The sequence below is a fragment of the Schistocerca gregaria genome, chromosome 6, assembly GCF_023897955.1.
Source record: "Schistocerca gregaria isolate iqSchGreg1 chromosome 6, iqSchGreg1.2, whole genome shotgun sequence".
Taxonomy (NCBI): domain Eukaryota; kingdom Metazoa; phylum Arthropoda; class Insecta; order Orthoptera; family Acrididae; genus Schistocerca; species Schistocerca gregaria.
Window position 1 is genome coordinate 496,523,231 of NC_064925.1, and position 19,296 is coordinate 496,542,526.

Here is a 19,296-nt window from a genome sequence, read left to right on the forward strand (position 1 = left end):
AAATTATGCTTGTAAGAATTTATATGTACTGATCCTTTTACTTTAATCTGTACTAAAATTCTGTAATGTCTAATTTAGTTTTAAGTCATGAATTGCTATCGTATTGTAAACAAAACATTGTCAAAGACTCTCATTGTTTGGAAAGATATTAATACACCTAGGAGTTGTCAGTTGCCAGTTCGGATATGCAGTGCGGTTAGCTCTGAGAGTCAGTTGTTGAGTCTGTGAAGTACTGTCAGCTCTGTTTTGTAAATAAACGTCTGTAATGAAGAATTACTTGTTGTCGTCAATATGAACTCAAGACCTTTTGCACGAATAAGACCCCTCCTAATGCAACGTTTTAATTTGGTTGAGGAAGCTGGGATCGCTATAAGTGCAAACAAATTGAAGTGGAACGTTTTAATTTGGTGTTGAGGAGCTGAAATGTTATAATTTGGTTAAGGAAGCTGGGATGTTATAAGGGGAGACCTGACATTTGGTGTTACATTTGATTCATACAACGTTCAGTAACTAAATAATAGTTAGGGCCTAAGTGTGAATATAATAAGTTGAATGAGGCAGTTTAGCGTTAAACACAAATTGCCAACAACTTTAGTTCAATTACCATGAAAAATAATAGAAAGTGAACTTATAAATTGAATTTTTCTTTTCTCTTGATACTAGATATTTTATTATTTTTGTTAAATTGCCTACTAAAGAAAAAATATTACTTTTGTAGAATTTAAACTAATCAATTACTGGCCTAAAACAAAAATAAATTGTCTATGAAGCATTCTGTTTCAGTGTTTTATTGTTTAGGCTAACACTTATTTTTTAATTTAGCTAACATTTTTGTGCATTTCATAATATACAAAGAGGCGTGTGCAAAAAGTTAATATTGTGAGTAAAATTTAAGATAGTTTAAAAATCCTCAAATTCAGTAAAAATTGGGTAATCAGGTCACTTACCCCAAGTCTCTTTTACAATGCTCTGTATGGGTACAACGATGTGGGGTTACACCTGCCCCGAACCATGGGGCAAGTGTAACCTCACAACACAAAATTTTGAAAACAATTAATTGACCATATAATTTCTTTTTTCAAAAACAAAATGTAGATTGTTTAAAAGTCAATTAAACTTTAAGCATGAGAAATTTCAAAATCATATCTTCAATAACAAGTTCACCCTACAACATAAATTAGACTTATTAGACAGACAAGTATCTTAGTATTTTGTTGCACATTATACATTTTTACTGTAAATGGAAAGGAGGGGGGGGGGGGGGGGGGCAGAACTACGTGGCTCTTACCACAACTGAACAAGTCACTATCAGCATATCTCAGGATTCAGTATGAGGTACCTTCTTGTTCTTTCAAGAAGTAAATAGGTCATTTAAGCAGCTGCCAGTGGATGCACATGCATGTACAGAACTTAAGTATGCTTTTAAGCAGAGCTGCCTCCTATTTTGGCTGCTCAGTGTGGCTGCCAGTTGCTTATGCAATGAGTAGCAAGAAGCAGTTAGAACCTGCATGAAGACAGTTTTATAGCACTCCAAAGTTGCACGATTCTTACATGTGCAGAGCACTCCGAGTCATAGTGAGGGATAGTCTCCATGTAACCTGTGTACTTGATTTTGCTACTTATCTTTGTTTACAATTCTCTCTTCAAATGAAACCAAAATGGATTTCTATGGCTGGAAGCTATCAAGTGAATTAAAATACATTCAAATAATCTTGAAAGACTAAAATTTGTTAGTTTCAGGTTTCTAATTTCATTTCCATGTTATTAGCAGTCAAGCATTAATTGTCTTGCAGATCAATGAAGTTATTTTTATATGTTTGCTAAAAAAATGCTGTTTTTAATCTTTTCTGTAGAGGTATTCAGTTTATTTGAAACTGTTTCATTCCACACTATAGGCTAGTTTCAATTGTTCTCTCAATTTCAAGTGCACATTTTCACTTTCTGGCAAGAATCACATTATGTCATAATAAAGAATCAAACATTAGATGTTACAATAGCGGTACTCCAAGAACAGTTGCATACCAAAAACGAGACTGAAAAGGTAAATATGAAGTACCTCAGTGTGAATGTGGACATACAAATGTGCACTTTAAGACAAATAATGCATTTTAGTACAGTTTACGAAATTGTGATGCTCTTTGAACCTTCTCTGACATTCAGTTTCTTTTACAAGATAATTTAAGGTCTCTTGATTCTGTATATGTAAGAACATACATAAATATTCACTTAAAGATGACTAAGCAGGCAAACTTGGGTAGTAGTATTTAATAAAATATTTTGTCTCAAATATGCTTTAGCAGAATTTTACAAATCAGCCCTGTTGTTCGACAACAACTTGTTTTAACAGTATTATTTTTTTATAATTTACATCATAATTCACAGAATGCCATTTTTTAGTAAATTATAGACTGGGAGCCCACACATGGATTTATATTTATTCCTAGAGTAGAAGATGAATTGCCAGTCAGAGTTTCTTGGCTTCACAGATAACCTTGTCAATTTTTTTTTAAAGATACGGAAATAATCATGAAATAACTTATTATCCTTAGTTTTTGTGTACACAAGCACCTTCTATTTTTGCAAGAAATTCGTATTTGTTCTTACTTTCTTTTTGCAGTGCTGCGTGCATATAAACCTGATAGGAAATGCTACATAACAATATCCCAGATAAGGAATTAAAAAAATTATGTTAAGCTCACCACAAAGCAAAGTATTAGGGTACTTTGAGTTGTAGAGTCTAGTTCTGAAATGAATATTATGCCAGGAACTGATTCCTTATTTTGCATTCCTTACCTGCACTAAGTACAATAACTCATGTCCCCTCTGAGGAACATGCAACAGTGCTGCACATGGTCACATAAACCAGAAATGTGACCAAAGGTGTATGAGCAGAGCAAACACCAAGCATGCACTTCCTACGTCATCTTATATGAGCATGTACAACAACGCTCGTTTTCTCACAATACTGGCAATTGCTCAAAGTAATCTCGTTATGTCCCTCCACATTTCCTCTAACCATGTCTTCCTCCTGTCTCCCCAGTTCCTCTTCCACCTTCTCATTATGCTTCTACTACTTCCGCCAGTTCCATGCACCTTCCCTTCCTTCCCTCACTCTGTCCATACCCTCTATTATCCATCTCAACTTGTCTCTGTTCTTGTTCATCAGCACCTCTAGCCCCTGCAACACAGTTCTATAAAGTTTACCAATGTTACTCCCACAACATACTTGACATGTAGGACTGCCTACATGTAAGGGCCTTTAAAAATCATTAATTTACCCCATATGTGTGGGCTGCACAGCAGATTGGATTTGATAGACCGATACTGGTCCCCTACAATATGCCTGTCATAAAAGGCAGCCTTCAAGCCAGGGGTTGAAAAAAAGATGTTTTTCCCTGGATCCCACTTGTATTAGGAGCTAGCAGACTATAAACCTCCACAGTACTGATACTTTTGAGGCCTGGTGTCTATGCCAAATATTGTTGGAAGTGATCCAAGGATTGGGAGGAGATAGCAAACACACACACACACACACACACACACACTTGCAGAAGACCTTTTTCCCAGTGCTCATCTATTTCACATTGTGTCTATATATTGAAACCATTTAAGTTTGTTGGAAGTAAAAGCAAAAAATTAAATGCCTAGCCTCAAAGTACAAGACATAAAATGAAGCATTACAGTCATACAACACAAACACTGCCTTTATAAAAAAAAAAAAAAAAAAAAAAAAAAAAAAAAAAAAAAAAAAAAACAGCACTTTTCAGCAAGGAGTTCCAATAGAAAATTGCAAACACAAAAATACAAGCAAGAGTGTTGTACTAAGTATTTTCAAGAGGTATTTTATGACCATTATGTAAGAGAAAGCATAATATTCATGATGTACAAGATTAAAGAATTAGTATGATTTGAAACCAAACGGAGAGACTGAAGACAATAGGTTTATACGCAAGCATCACATCTGATTTCAACTACATGAAGTTAGACAAAAAATTACCTCCTTTTAATAGTTCTTTGAAGCAATAGTGTATCTAAGCATGGCATTTCCTTATTATGCAATTTGTAATACAAAAATGCCAGATACGGTATTTTAGTTTTGGAATCAGTGAATCCTATGCAGTGTAAATATAAATTTGTAGTGGTTGAGCAAGCAACAAAACACACTGCTCGTGTTAAGGCAGTGCCACAAGTTGCAGCAGCTAGAAAAAGCATATAACACGAAAGTATACAACGACCCTTACATACCTGTGTAGTGAACAACCACAGTCTGGCCAGTTTTGGGGTACGTCTGTCCTGCAACAATTTGTTTCTTTTGTCAATTGCCATTATGTTAATGATGAACACACTTAATGCTTACTTTGTTAATATCTCAACATAAATGGTGAAAAGCATTGACAAATAACATCCTTGTCTAGCACCTCTTCCAATACTAGTTTTAACTGCTGGCTCCACACCAATTCTTACTATTACTTTCTTGTATACAGACCCTTTATCTATCTCCTGTCTTTAAATCTTCTATTTTTTAAATATCTCCAGGAGTATACTCCAGTAACCTCCACCCTATGTCTTTCTCCAATCAACAAAACAGCTGGGCATACCTCTGTTAATTCCCAACCCTCTTCATCCTATGATCCTCAAACATCCAATGGCATCTCACAGTTACTTCTGAATCCATCTTAGCCCTGATCTCTGTTTATTTATCTTTCAAAACTGTAGATCAAGTCAACACACTGCCTTCTAAATATATCATTCAATGACCAATAATGTTTGGATTAGATTAAGTTTTCATTCTATGGACCCAAAAAATGAGATGATTCTCGTGGGTGTGGAAAATGTCAAAATATAACAAAATCATAAAACATTTGAATATAATACTTACTATCCTGATCATTTGTCAGGAGATAGTTGAAATATGTTAATACAATGCAGCAAACTGGAATAGCTAATATTTACAGGATTAACACACTGTCAGAATGAAACACTGTTATGCACTATTAATAAATTTCTCATACACAAAATACCTAATCTTGACTGTTGTGACCAAGTGTTGTCAAAACTGAAATCTAACAGATATTTTTACTTAAGCTGGCTTAACAGTCTCTGTTAAGATCTTTATCTATGGAGTAGGAGTTGCCTCTCAAAAAGTCTTTCAAACTCTGTTTAGACTGAAACTTCCTGGCAGATTAAAACTGTGTGCCCGACCGAGACTCGAACTCGGGACCTTTGCCTTTCGCGGGCAAGTGCCCGCGAAAGGCAAAGGTCCCGAGTTCGAGTCTCAGTCGGGCACACAGTTTTAATCTGCCAGGAAGTTTCATATCAGCGCACACTCCGCTGCAGAGTGAAAATCTCATTCTGTTTAGACTGTTTGACCTGAAACCAAGTCTCCAATAGTTGCTGGCAATTTATTGAAAATTTGTGTTCCTGAATATTGGAACCCTTTTTGGACCGAGGTAAGATGGTTGGATTGGAGAAAGGGACCAAACTACAGTCATCAGTCCCTCCAACTTCGGAATAACAAACTGATAAAACCTCACACTATAAGAGGGAAATACAATGGCAATAAAATTACAAACTATTGACAGAGAAGAAAGGGAGGAGGCAGAAGAAGAAAGGAGGGAAAGTAAGTGAATAATGACAGGGGCATGAGGGAAGAAGCACAGGTAGGCAAGATAGAGACTCAAAACAGACCCAGTCAGGAAAGGAGTGGGAAGGCAAAAGGGTGGGGTCGAACCACCAAGCCCAGTCGAAGCCAGTGCAATCGGGGCGAAGGGGAGAGCAAGACAGCCTGCCATCCCCTCCACCCACAGATAAGATTGAAGGTCCCACCCTTAAATAAAGCGATAAAAATCCCCATCACTAAGAAATCTTAAAACTAGATCAGCCGCTGAGGCATTGTCAGCTTACGCCAGGGGTAGTGAGTCAGGAAAGCTAAAAAGTCCGTCGCAGGGCAGCTAAGTTGGGGACAGTCCAGTAAGAGGTGAAGCACAGTCAACATGGACTCACAACACAGTCAACATGGACTCACAACACAGTCAACATGGACTCACAACACAGTCAACATGGACTCACAACACAGTCAACATGGACTCACAACACAATGACAGAAGGGGGGGGGGGGGTCCTCACAACAGAGGAGATAACTGAGTCAGCCAAGTATGGCCAATGCAGAGCTGGCAAAGGATGATAGAGGCCTTACGAGAGGCCCGTAAGGAGGACCACCACATAGGTGTAGAATCCTTTATCACTCTGAGCTTGTTCAGTGAAGAAAGCGTGCCACTTTGCGTTCCAAAGTCCGAAAACCTGACAATGTAATGCCGAGCGAAGTTCTATTTCCAGAATGCCAATAGCAAGAGATGGCCTGTTAGTAGCCAATTTAGCTAGTCGATTGGCAAGTTCATTGCCAGGGATCCCAACATGGCGGGGAGTGATTAGATGCATTAGATGCATGAGACATAAATTGGCCATCGAAAACAAAGCCATGGGATAGAGCCCAAGATTGCACCCTATAGATTGCCCCCTGTAGATAGGGTTCTCCAGCACCCGTGACTGAGGAAGCGACAGATACAAAAATTGTCAGCATACAAAGAGGGGACACTTGGCCCAGCAGCCGCCACCCATCCATTAATGGCTACGAGAAAGAGGGATGCTCAGCATGGAACCCTATGGAACCCCATTTTCTTGGGGTTGGGAAGTGCTGTAGGAGGAACCAACTTGGACCGAGAAAGAGCGACAAGATAGAAAGTTACAGATAAAAATGGGCAGAGCACCACAAAAGCCCCATTTGTGAAGGGTAGTGAAGATGTGGTGGCACAAGGCGGTGTCTCAAGCATTATGCAGGTCTAAGAAGACTGCACTGAGGTGTTGCCGATGGGCAGAAGCTGACGGGATAGCAGACTCCACATGGACCAAGTTATCCTCTGTAAAAGGGCCACAACAAACACCATTTTCAGTTGATGACAAAAGGTCATGGGATTCAAGGATCCAAATCAGTTGCCGACTCACCAGGCGTTAGAGGAGCTTGCAGAGGGTGTTGGTAAGGCTAATTGGACGTAACTATCCAACTGAAAAGGTGGCTTCCCAGGCTTCAACACCGGAATAACAATGCTTTCCTGTTACTGGGTAGGACATACCCCCACTCCGCAGATGATTGAAAAGGGTCAGTATACGACGATGGCCAGTCATTGATAAAGTGTTGGAGCATTTGGTTACGTATCTGATCCAGTCCAGGAGCCGTGTCGGGACAAAGGGCGAGGCCGCTGGCAAATTCCCACTCGCTAAATGGGGCATTATAAGCCTCCAAGCAGCGAAAAACTAAAGACAAAGGCATTCGTTCTGAGTGCTCTTTCAGGAGGAGTAATGTGGACAGATACTGAGTCAATGCAGATGCTTGGGCAAAGTGTTGAGCGAAATGCTCTGTGACAAAGTCCAGATGGGTACGGACAACACCATGCACAGAAATTCCTGCAACACTGTGGGAGGTCGAGGGCAAAAAATTCGCCTGAGTTTCACCCAGACTTGTGAAGAGAGTGTGCGGTCCTATGGCAGGCCACACATCATTCCCAGGAAATCCGTTTCTGAAATTTGATTAGGTAACAGGCACGGAATCGTTTAAAGGCCAGAAGGGGAGTAGTAGAAGGGTGCCGCTTGAAGTGTTTAAGAGCATGGCGGCAGTCTTATTGCCGCAGCAATTTCCAGAGTCCATCGAGAAGGGATGGCTGAAACAGCTGCGGAAAGAATGACGGCAGTCAAAGTCTGTGTAAACCTGGGAGGGTGAAGGAGTGAGACACACTGAAAGAAGGTCAAAACAACCAGGTAATGATTGTTGTCACAAGTCATCGTGGACACCCCATGAATGGAGGGAAGAAGGCTGGGACTGCAGATGGAGAGGTCAATGGCAGAGAAAGTGCCATGTGCCACACTAAAGTTAGTGGGACCGCCAGTGTTCAGTAGACAAAGTTCAAGCCCTGCCAGAAAAACTTAAACTATCCTTCCCAGGACAGTAGTGGTGTGACTATCCCAGAAAGGGTTGTGGGCATTATAGCCCCTAGACACAGGAAGGGAGGTTTTGAAGAAGGGTGGTTAGGGCAAGGGATGTGGGCAGCCTGTGAGGCGGGTGGTAGAGATTACAGATTGCGATTGGAGTGGCCAGAAGGACCCTGACAGCAATTGCTTCCAGAGTGGTATGGAGAGGAACCCATTGACTACCAATGTCCTTGCAGACCAAGGTGCAAACACCACCAGAAGCCCACAAGGGGCCAATTCGGTTCTGACTAAGTGTGGCACCCACAAAGGGCAGGTGAATAAGAACTGAAAACAGGTCTCCTGGAGAGCAATGAAAGCAGCAGAGTAGAGCTGCAGCTCCAGGAGTTGACACAAATATCCATTACAATTCCACTGGAGTATTCTCAAGCTGGAGTCCATATGGGAAGCGAACGGTTGGCTGGTTGATTGATTGGGGTTGAAGGGACCAAACAGCAAGGTCATCAGTTCCTTGTTTCAAAGGTGGTCCATTCGGACGGATTTACATCTCAAGAGTCATAACGATACAAGGTAAAAGACTAAAAAACATGAAAGCGCAGTCGTGTTTTCAACGGTGAAAACAAAAGGAGGGAAGTCAGCAAGTGGGCAACCCCAAGGCTATGCTAGAAGCAGGAAATATCCACCTCTGATGTAGTACAGGCAAGACCACCTGCTATTCAAAAGCGTTCAACTGCTAGAATGTAAAAGTGTGTATTGTAAAAGGAGACTAACCAAATCTAAAATGTGATAAAAGGGAGAGAAGAGAGGATCTTGGCCAGGGAGGGGAATCAGGAATCTCCCAACACAGGGAAGTGAACAGACTGGAGCTGGTCACACCTCCGAGTCACCAACAGTCATCAATAAGAATGGGGTAATGTCCATATAGGATGGGTCAGACTGTTGGTTCATTGGCTGGAGGATGGGAAGGCGGCACCTGAAGGGGGGTACCGGAGGGGCCTTGCCCTTTTTATTGTGCTTCTGCTGCTTCTCTTGTGAAGGAAGAGAAGGGCAGACTGCAGTGAGGTCAGGCACAGAATTATCCATGGCAATCTGGTGCCCACCAGCTGCAGAACGCACAGCCGATGTGGAGCTGCAGATCGCCTTTCAGGGGGGGTCCCGGGAAGAGGAGTCCCGGGAAGAGGAGTCCCGGGAAGAGGAGTCCCGGGAAGAGGAGTCCCGGGAAGAGGAGTCCCGGGAAGAGGAGTCCCGGGAAGAGGAGTCCCGGGAAGAGGAGTCCCGGGAAGAGGAGTCCCGGGAAGAGGAGTCCCGGGAAGAGGAGTCCCGGGAAGAGGAGTCCCGGGAAGAGGAGTCCCGGGAAGAGGAGTCCCGGGAAGAGGAGTCCCGGGAAGAGGAGTCCCGGGAAGAGGAGTCCCGGGAAGAGGAGTCCCGGGAAGAGGAGTCCCGGGAAGAGGAGTCCCGGGAAGAGGAGTCCCGGGAAGAGGAGTCCCGGGAAGAGGAGTCCCGGGAAGAGGAGTCCCGGGAAGAGGAGTCCCGGGAAGAGGAGTCCCGGGAAGAGGAGTCCCGGGAAGAGGAGTCCCGGGAAGAGGAGTCCCGGGAAGAGGAGTCCCGGGAAGAGGAGTCCCGGGAAGAGGAGTCCCGGGAAGAGGAGTCCCGGGAAGAGGAGTCCCGGGAAGAGGAGTCCCGGGAAGAGGAGTCCCGGGAAGAGGAGTCCCGGGAAGAGGAGTCCCGGGAAGAGGAGTCCCGGGAAGAGGAGTCCCGGGAAGAGGAGTCCCGGGAAGAGGAGTCCCGGGAAGAGGAGTCCCGGGAAGAGGAGTCCCGGGAAGAGGAGTCCCGGGAAGAGGAGTCCCGGGAAGAGGAGTCCCGGGAAGAGGAGTCCCGGGAAGAGGAGTCCCGGGAAGAGGAGTCCCGGGAAGAGGAGTCCCGGGAAGAGGAGTCCCGGGAAGAGGAGTCCCGGGAAGAGGAGTCCCGGGAAGAGGAGTCCCGGGAAGAGGAGTCCCGGGAAGAGGAGTCCCGGGAAGAGGAGTCCCGGGAAGAGGAGTCCCGGGAAGAGGAGTCCCGGGAAGAGGAGTCCCGGGAAGAGGAGTCCCGGGAAGAGGAGTCCCGGGAAGAGGAGTCCCGGGAAGAGGAGTCCCGGGAAGAGGAGTCCTGGGAAGAGGAGTCCCGGGAGGGAGCTCCAGTACCAGTGGCTGGTGAAGCAGGGGAGCGCTTTTCCGGTGGGGGAGGGGGAGCAGCATCCGAAGGGGTGGTTATGGGTACTAATGGGGAGGGGGAGTGGTAGGGGGAGGAGGAGGGAGGGAGGGGAGAGGGAGACTGTGAGGCGGAAGGTGTGGGGCAAATGGGGCAGGGCTGGGAAGAGGAGGGGGTAGGAGGGGGAATGGATGTAACAAGCAAAAGTAGAAGTTACAGGCACGGGATGGAGCCGGTCATACTTAAGGCAAGCCTCGGTGTAGGCAAATCGATCTAAGGTCTCCTACTCTTGAATCCGTCATTCACATACACTGGACATGCTAAGGAGCATGTAGGATTCTGCGCATTACAATTTATGCACACTGGCAGGGAAACACAGGCACTCCCTTCTTTGAGGGGGCTCCCACAGTCACCGCAGAGGGGATCATTGGTGCAGCGGGAAGACATGTGGCCAAACTGTAAGCATTTAAAGCATCTCAACGGTGGTGGAACGCAAGGTTTTACATCACAACAATACACCATCACCTTGACCAGCTCAGGGAGGGTATCCCCTCGAAGGCCAGGATAAAGGTGCGTGTATCAGTGCAACTGTTCTTAGGGCCTTGCTGTACACGATGGAAAAAATCAAACTCCTCGCCTCTCGAGGTATGCACGGAGCCCCTCATCAGTTTGGAGGAGAAGATTCCAATGGAAAATGACGCCCTTTACCGAGTTCAAAGATTGGTGGGGTGCGACAGACTGGGATGTCACCGAAATGGCCACAAGCACACAGGGCTTCAAATTGGGCAGCAGAAGATTTCTTTATGAGCAAAGAACCTGACAGCATTTTACTCATGGATTCCACTTCGCCGTACTTTTCTTCAATCGTCTCCACGAAAAACAAAGGCTTGGTCATGGCAAAATTCTTGCCATCTGTCCTGGTACAAACCAGGTAGTGAGTGAAAGGTTTCAACCCAAGCCAGCAAGCTTGAACTCTTCCCAGGGGGTGGCCAGGAAGGGGAAGGCTTAAGGATCAGAAGAAGGAGTGTCATGTCTTCTATCACTCTTAGAGATGGCCACAGAATGGCCAGGATGTTGAAGCTTTTGTCGCTTCATGTGCAAGGCGACCGCCCTAGTACCATCCCCTCCAACCAGGGCCTCACTCATGGGCGTCCCACAGCCACAACAAGGGCAGTCTGGCACAGCGACCATTATGAGGAGTTCTGATGCTCAAAAGTGATCAGCATCAACTCCTTGGTATACACGAGGCGTTAACAGCTCATGTACTAGCAGTGTAATCCCTCAAAGTGGGTACTTAACAGCCCTACCACACGGACTGGCTACAGTGTTGGTGACCTAGCAGGAAGGGGGCTAGGGTGCAAGGGGAAAAGGGAGGGGAGGGGAGGGGGAGAGGAGCCTGCACCATGGAAACTAGGTTGGGAGTTTATCCCCAAATGGTTCACACTGGAGGGAAACATTGGAAATGGAGATCAAACCCCAAGGGAGGAGGAGATGGAAACAGCAAACTAAACAATAGCACATACCAAAACAAAGCCAGGAGGGTAGACAGGCCGGTACAAAGAAGTCCACCAAGAGAAAGGCAGGGAGAAAGGAGCAAGGACAGGGAAAGAGTAACAGGGATGGTAGTGGTAATGCAGTCTGGAAAAAGGAAGGAGACCGCAATAGCTCGGGGCCCCATGCGCGCCACACACATACCCACAAAAGATACTGGGGGGGGGGGGGGGGGGGGGGGGGAGACCAAGGTAAGTGATTTTACGTCTTTATGTAGACTGTTCTTATTCCTAGTATTGATACGATGTATTGAGCTATTGGTTGGAAACAGATGTTATCATTTGCAACATATTTCATTAAGGAATAAACACACTGAAAAGCAGTAGTTAGAATGCGAAGTTCCTTGAACAGGTTTCTATAAGATTTTCTTGAATTTACACCACTAATGATTCGTATCACATGGTTTTGCACCCTAAAAACTTTTGCTCAGTTTGATGAGTTGCCCCAGATATGATCCCATATGATATAATATAATGAAAGTAGGCAAAGTATGCAAGTTTTTTTAATATTTATATCTTTTACATCTGACATCAACCTCATGGCAAATACAGACTCGTTTAGGCGCTTAAGCAATTCTGTGGTATGGCCTTCCCAACTGAATTTTTTATCGAGTTGTAATACCAGAAATTTAACACTGCCAGGCTCTTCTATCTGCATCTCTTCATATGTTATACTCATGCTGGAAGGAAATCTCTTACAGGTTCTGAACTTCATATAGTGAGTCTTCTCAAAGTTTAATGACAGTGAATTAGTGTTAAACCACTTATCAATGTCAGTGAAAATTTGATTAACAACTGTTTATAAATATGTTGGTTAGTTGGTTTGGGGAAGGAGACCAGACAGCGTGGTCATTGGTCGCATCGGAGTAGGGAAGGATGCGGAAGGAAGTCTGCCGTGCCCTTTCAGAGGAACCATCCTGGCATTTGCCTGGAGTGATTTAGGGAAATCACTATAAATATGTACTTGACTTGCTGCTTATTGCAATGTTTGTATCATCTACAAACAAAACAAATTTAGCACCTGGAAATGTAACAGATGAGAAGTTTTAATGTACACAAGAAAAGGCAAATGTCCCGAGACGGAACCTTGAGGACAACCACATGTTATTAATTACCACACAGATGAATACAGATTGCTTACTGCACAGGTATTTCGCAACGACATCCTTTGCTTCCTGTTAAATAAGACTCAAACCATTTTGCTGCACTGCCGGTGACACCATAATATTCTAATTTACTTAAGAGAATGCTGTGGTTCACACAGTCTAAGGTTTTTGACACGTCATAGAAAATGCCAGTAGCCTCTAATGTGTTATCTAATGAATTAAGTACATTCTCACTGTAAATGTAAATAATTTTCACTATATGAGAACCCTTCAGAAATCCAAATTGACTTGGACAATATATTATTTGCAGTCAGATGCTTAAGGAGATGTTTGAACACAACCTTTGCAAATATTTTTGAGAAAGACGGCAAAAGTGAAACTGGTCGATAGTTTGATGGTGTCTCTTTACCCCGCTTCTTACAAAGAGGCTTAACTTCAGCATATTTTAGCCAGTCTGGAAATGTTCTGCTGATAAGAGATTGATTACACAAATAACTTAAGATAGAACTTAATTCACATGAGCACTCTTTGATTAACTTTGTTGACATGTCATACCAACTGGAATACTTAGATTTTAAGGATTTTATGATGGATGCTACTTTCTTTGGGAGACAGGAGTGTCATTTCCACCTTACTGAAGTTATTTTTAAAGACTTCAGTTAGATACTCCATTGCACTGTTCACCAAATCTGGTAACCCCAAGCTGTCAGTAACAGAAATGAAGTACTTATTTAAGAGGTTTGCAACACTACATGTACTTGTTAACAAAGTCTCCTTTATTTCTATACCTATCTGTTCCTCATATCTCTCTCTCTCTCTCTCTCTCTCTCTCTCTCTCTCTCTCTCTCTCTCTCTCTCTCGTTTTCTCCCCCCCCCCCCCCTCCACCAGCTGTCTGTCTTCACAGTATCCCATACAGTTTTTATTTTTTTACCTAATGCAATTGTCTTTTTCTCATAATAAAGCTGCTTTGATTTCTGGATTACTTGCTTCAATATATTGCAGTATACTTTGTAATACATTACAATTCTAACATTAGAGCTGTTGCTAGATAGTGCACACAGTCTCCTTTTTGCCCCATATGATATCTTTATTTCTTGTGTAGGCCTAATCCACAGTTTATTTTTTGACTTCCGTATGATTTGAGTTACCTTGAAGGGAAAACAATTTTAAAAAGTGGAGGTAACTTTATTAAAGAATGCTTTGTCTTCCATTTGAGTCCAGCCTATAGTAAACATCTATCCAGTCCATGTCTTTGAGCAATTTTAAATTTCTCAATTTACTACCCTCCTGTTCTCAAATGTAATAGATTTAGAATCTGTAATTGTTAATTCAAACAAAAAAGAGATCTACAAGTCAAAAAGAACAAATTACACAAACATTTAGTCTGAAGCACCATTCATGAATTAATATGCACTGATAATATTCCCCTGTAGCAAGGAAGCAGCCATAAGCTACATCACTTGGAATACAGTAACATAATCTGATTCAACACTGATTAAAATTTAGTTTTGTTCCAGGATATTATAAAACCTGGAGTATCATTATTACAAAAAGTAGGCCTATGTTGTGTTTTCATAAGTGAGCCGGAGTTACCTCATTTTAGCCACATATTTACTGAAATTTCAACATTACAGGTTTATAGTGTTTCATCAGGGCCATTTTGTAAATTCTTATACTGGTAACTGAAAGAGTGATACTGGTTAATGAAATATACTGGAATCTTGTATTGCTGATGGTACTGCAGGCCCTACTGTTTGTCTGCAGTGCAGATAAACTTGAACAACTGATGAAAAGAAGTTTCTAACTAGTTAGAAAATAAACCTGCTGACCAATTAAGATTATACTAGGACAATGTATAATGAAGACATTGTGCAGTTGAAGAGAACGACAGGTCAGAATATTTTTTAAAAAAAAAAAAGCCTGGAATGCTTTTAGTAAACTTCATACAGGCTTTTCCAAAACAAAGCTGCTCATGTGCGAAGAAGTTTAAAGTCGGTGTCTTACCAGTTTTGACTGATGAGTGTTTGGCACGGACAGCTAAAGCTACAGATTACTAGGCGGCTAACGGAGAGCAACATGTTATCCATTCATAGAGACACGAAAAATAAATTCATCTGTGGAAGGACTACATTGAGAAACATTGTGATCGTTGAAAATTAATAAGGTAAATGAGGAGACTGTACACACACGTATGTACGGTAGACAGTTCAAGGAATCACTCTGCTGTATTCCGTGGCATAAAGCAAGCAAATGTTGCTTTCGAAATGTCCCAATTTACCATAGTGAACACCACTGCTGAAACCAATTTCATTCAGTATAACAAGAAGATATAGTTTTCTTGTTGCAGCAAATATGGTCCATTCGCTTTTGCTATTTATTAACTGTATCAAATGCATTGAAGACCTAACTTTTTGAAAGCTTTTACGAATACATTGCGTTCATCCAGCGAACTACACGCGAACGAAACACACAATCTTGGAATAACTGATAATCACCGTATGGTCGTGAGGCGAGTCTTCCTTTGGATCAGCACGGAAACAATCTCATATTCAGAAAAACGAGCGAAATTTAGGCTATTGTATAAAGCCTAAGAGCTAAATTTTCATTTTCTGCTTACCATCGCCGGGTGAAATTACTTCTACTTCCACGCCCATTTTAGAAATGCCTCTCACAGTAGGCAACTATTATAATTAATGTAGACTAGAGTACTGCTCGACGCTGTACAGAGTGCAAAGCAGGCTATAACACTACCACTTCAGTACACCTGCAGCGGCTAACTGTTCGTGCTTCTTGCCTTTTAGACAATACGCTGAAAATGGCGCTTTCAAGGTACATTTTGGGTCATGCTATTTTTACTAACAAGATGTCATTATCGAAGCTTTCATGTAATTATTTAGAGATGAAAATAATTTGTGAAGAATAATAATCAATTACTATTGCAGCCAAACGTAAATTAATTCTAATTTATTATGCAGCTTGAGTTCACTAGTAGCAAAGTTACTGTTTATCAGGGATTCACTTGCTGAGAACTGTTACTGTAGAGCCGCGCGTTTCAAATTTAAATTTTGTGACTTCTATTCTTACGGTATCCGGTCTGGACTTACTTCACGATAGTCAAAGTTAACATCCAATACCGTCGTCAATAAATGTACCATCATTTGCACTGTAGCAAGGGTACGAAGGAAGGTTAAAGTGTAACCGATGTCACCACGATCGAAGTTAATTTCTTTCATTCATTATTAGCTACCAAATATGGCTGTTGCCAAGGCAGTGATCATAACATTTATGTCTTTGTGTTAATTAGTGACGGACTAAACTGCGATTTTCCGATATCAGTGATTTCTGTAAATGCTACTTTTCAGTATCTGCTATTCTTAATCGTGATTTGTCGCAGTTATGGAACGTAGGTCGTGTATCCCTCCGCCACTACTATTTCTGCGATTTCTGCTACTTTCGCGATTTCTGTGACTTCTGCGATTTCTGTGACTTCTGCGAGTTTTGCGACTTACCACCGTATGAAAAAGTTACATCTGCCCACACAGAAAATTGCATCTCAACAAATCTGTCATTGGTAAGTAAGTTTTACGTTTGTTCTTCCGTTGGCTTTAATTATGTATTAAAGAAACAACTGGGAAAATATTAATAGTGTAATTAATATGTAAGTAGCCATACCGTAGCGTAATAGTTCGTGTTTAGAAAATGAATTCTAACATATTGTTATGTTCACAGGTACCCGAACTACATTTCAGTCACTCAGTAAATTGATAACTCAAAATATCATTGTCAACAGATCTGGAGAAATTGCCACTGCGTCTTTAGACCGTTTTCGTCAGACGAGAGGTTAGTTTCTAAGTGTTTGATGGACTTAATTACTTCAGTGAGATCGTTCTTGCAAATGTGAAATATACCCCATTGAGAGGCTTTCATCACAGCAAATATTACCAATCTACTCTGTCAATTATATTGCTTGTAATTAGTGACAGCAAAAATTGTTTAATAATCCTTGTGATTTTGCAGACACAGTTCTGACTCTTGATTACTGGATGCTGTACGTATCTATCCACATCAAGGCTATTGAGAGAGACTTGTGAAGATTCAAGACAGCTCTTAGAGGATTTGCAGTTTAAGCGACATAATTGTGAAATAAGTGTGCAGATGAGTGATTAAACTGTGTTTTATTGAAGTTGTTATGCGATTTTAAAGGAATAATAAATGTTAAATACAGTGAGTGAATAGTGAAAATCTCATTTTCCACGTGTTTAAGCCGTCCTATACCCGTAATTTTCCGCCACATATTTACTGGTAAACACTAGTTGAAGAGTGACATGCCGCCCCCCCCCCCCCCCCAACCTTCTCCACAATCTTGGTGTGACACTGACCTGTAACATAGCCCGATGTATAGAATATGCATTTTGAGGCTGTTGATATCAAAGTTGGAAGTACAGATCTTCCAGTTAAATCAGGAATAGATTAAGTGCAGTACTTGAAAGTAAGACAGGAAAAGCTTACTTATGTAGGTGGTTGTAGTGTCGGCAAAAAGTTCGTGTGTGTGTGAAGTTGCCATGTAGAACACCAGGGGCAAAACTTTTATTCCGAGTCTTGAACTGTGCCGGAATAAAAGTGAGGCATTCATATGACTCAATAATGCTGTTTTCATTTCACTACACTTATGCAGATGTCTGAGTTCTGCTGTGTTAACATTGCAAAGTCCTGTAGACATGTGGCATATTAACCAAAATTGTCATATTGGAAGCAGAATCACATTTGTTACATTATTTGATATTTTCAGGAGAAAAAGGCAATGTTGCTTCTTATTAATATAATACATTCAGAGTCACAGCTGTGTCTGACCAATCATAACTGATGCTGAATGTGCATGTCATCATATAATGTGAAGGGCTTATTTCAATAGTGGTACAAGTCCATTACCTCCACTTTTCTGTCTATAATGCATCTGAAATTAATGATCCAAACAAACATTAATAAAGGTTCATTTCTAGCAAGAAGCCATATGCTTGAATATTTCTGGTATCTCAACTGTAGATTTTTCAGCGCTCATTTAACTTTACGACTCCGTATCTCAAAATGAACAAAAATGGACTTTTACCACTAATGAAATAAGACCTTCATACGCACACACAGCACACCGATCTCGTGAGCCACAAGGCTCTTATAACGAAGTACGTACGTCGTTCAACAGATGACTCTAGGAAAAGAAAGTTAAATGCGCTTTTTAGTTGCTACTTGTGACTCTTAGTTGCGATTTGTCACGGAAATCGTAGTTTGACTCGGTAGCGAATAGCATAGCATGAGCTTTGCTCAACAGATGGCACTGCTAACTGCGCTTTTTAGTTGCTACTTGCGACTCTTAGTTGCGACTTGTCACGCAAATCGCAGTTAGACTCGATAGCGTGTCACTGTTAGATTTTGTAAAGTTGTTACTGTGATATCTGTGACTTCTCAACCACAGTGATTTCTAACATACGCGATTTCCTGCCCACCACTAGTGTTAATTATCGCGTCTAAGTTACTGCACCCACCCAGGCTGCTCTGCAGTTCCACGAATACTCATTACGAAAGACAATATTATCTATGACAGCCCTCTTAAAAGCCTATCACCAGATCTCAGCTATGGAATATGATGAACAAGAACAAGCAATCATTACTACTCCATTTACCCTATAAGGATTTAATTTTATGTTAATTCAATTAAGCGTCAGGTGTGGCGCTAGAGGGTCATGACACCCGCAACTCATGAACGACACTTAGGAAACGTTTGTATTTTTACGCATATAAATTTTTATCTTCATTATATAATTTTCGAAGAAAAGGTTAACATGATAACCGCCAAAAAAATGACAAGGAATTCTAGAAAATTACAAATAATGTTTAACAGTGGCCACTTCAGTTGAGAGTTAACACACATAGGTGAACTGACCAACTCCAGAGAGTATTCCAGACTGGTACAGGTGCTCGTTCACTGCCTGGACAAAACTACTATAAGCAACAAAGCCAACTCCACACATAAAACTGGCAAACAAAAGGAGGTTAGCAACGCATGACAGAAAGAGAGAGACCTTCCACTAGGAATAAAAATAACAGAAATACTAGCAATCACAAGCATAGTCGGAAATAACTGAATGAAAGAGCAGTCCTCTTATTACATGATGCCGTAGCCTTAGTCCTCAGACCTGTGTTGAAAGTTATAGTGCTAAGTGAAATACTGATAATGGCGCGTAAACAGCTGGATTTATATCATGTAAATTATTATTCTTGTAATTAATGCTAAAGCAATGTACTAAGTACTATTATAATATTAAAACATTTGTAAGTGTTATTATTAAATCCTAGGCAACTGTGGTATGTTAAAAGTAGCAATGACAAGAAAACATTTTTTTTTGGGGGGGGGGGGGATGGGAAGGAGGAAGCTGTGATATCCCCCCTCCCCCCCCCCCCCAAACCATACCCCGGA

The 19,296-nt window shown here is 41.9% G+C and overlaps 1 protein-coding gene and 1 long non-coding RNA gene across 2 annotated transcripts in view; one reads left to right on the forward strand and one right to left on the reverse strand.

The window, feature by feature from the left end:
- Positions 1 to 15,827, reverse strand: part of LOC126278969 (peptidyl-prolyl cis-trans isomerase Fkbp12) — a 41,464-nt gene extending 25,637 nt beyond the window's left edge. The window contains exons 1-2 of the mRNA XM_049979264.1: positions 15,442 to 15,827; positions 4,246 to 4,293 (exon numbers count right to left, since the gene is read on the reverse strand). Of these exons, the coding sequence (XP_049835221.1) occupies positions 4,246 to 4,293; positions 15,442 to 15,478 (85 nt within the window). The 5' untranslated portion in view covers positions 15,479 to 15,827. The remainder of the gene's footprint in view (positions 1 to 4,245; positions 4,294 to 15,441) is intronic.
- Positions 15,828 to 15,885: 58 nt separating this feature from the next.
- Positions 15,886 to 17,049, forward strand: LOC126278970 (uncharacterized). The gene is made up of 3 exons (XR_007550772.1): positions 15,886 to 16,395; positions 16,554 to 16,664; positions 16,842 to 17,049. It is a non-coding gene; the product is annotated as an uncharacterized LOC126278970 (long non-coding RNA).
- Positions 17,050 to 19,296: the final 2,247 nt, after the last annotated feature.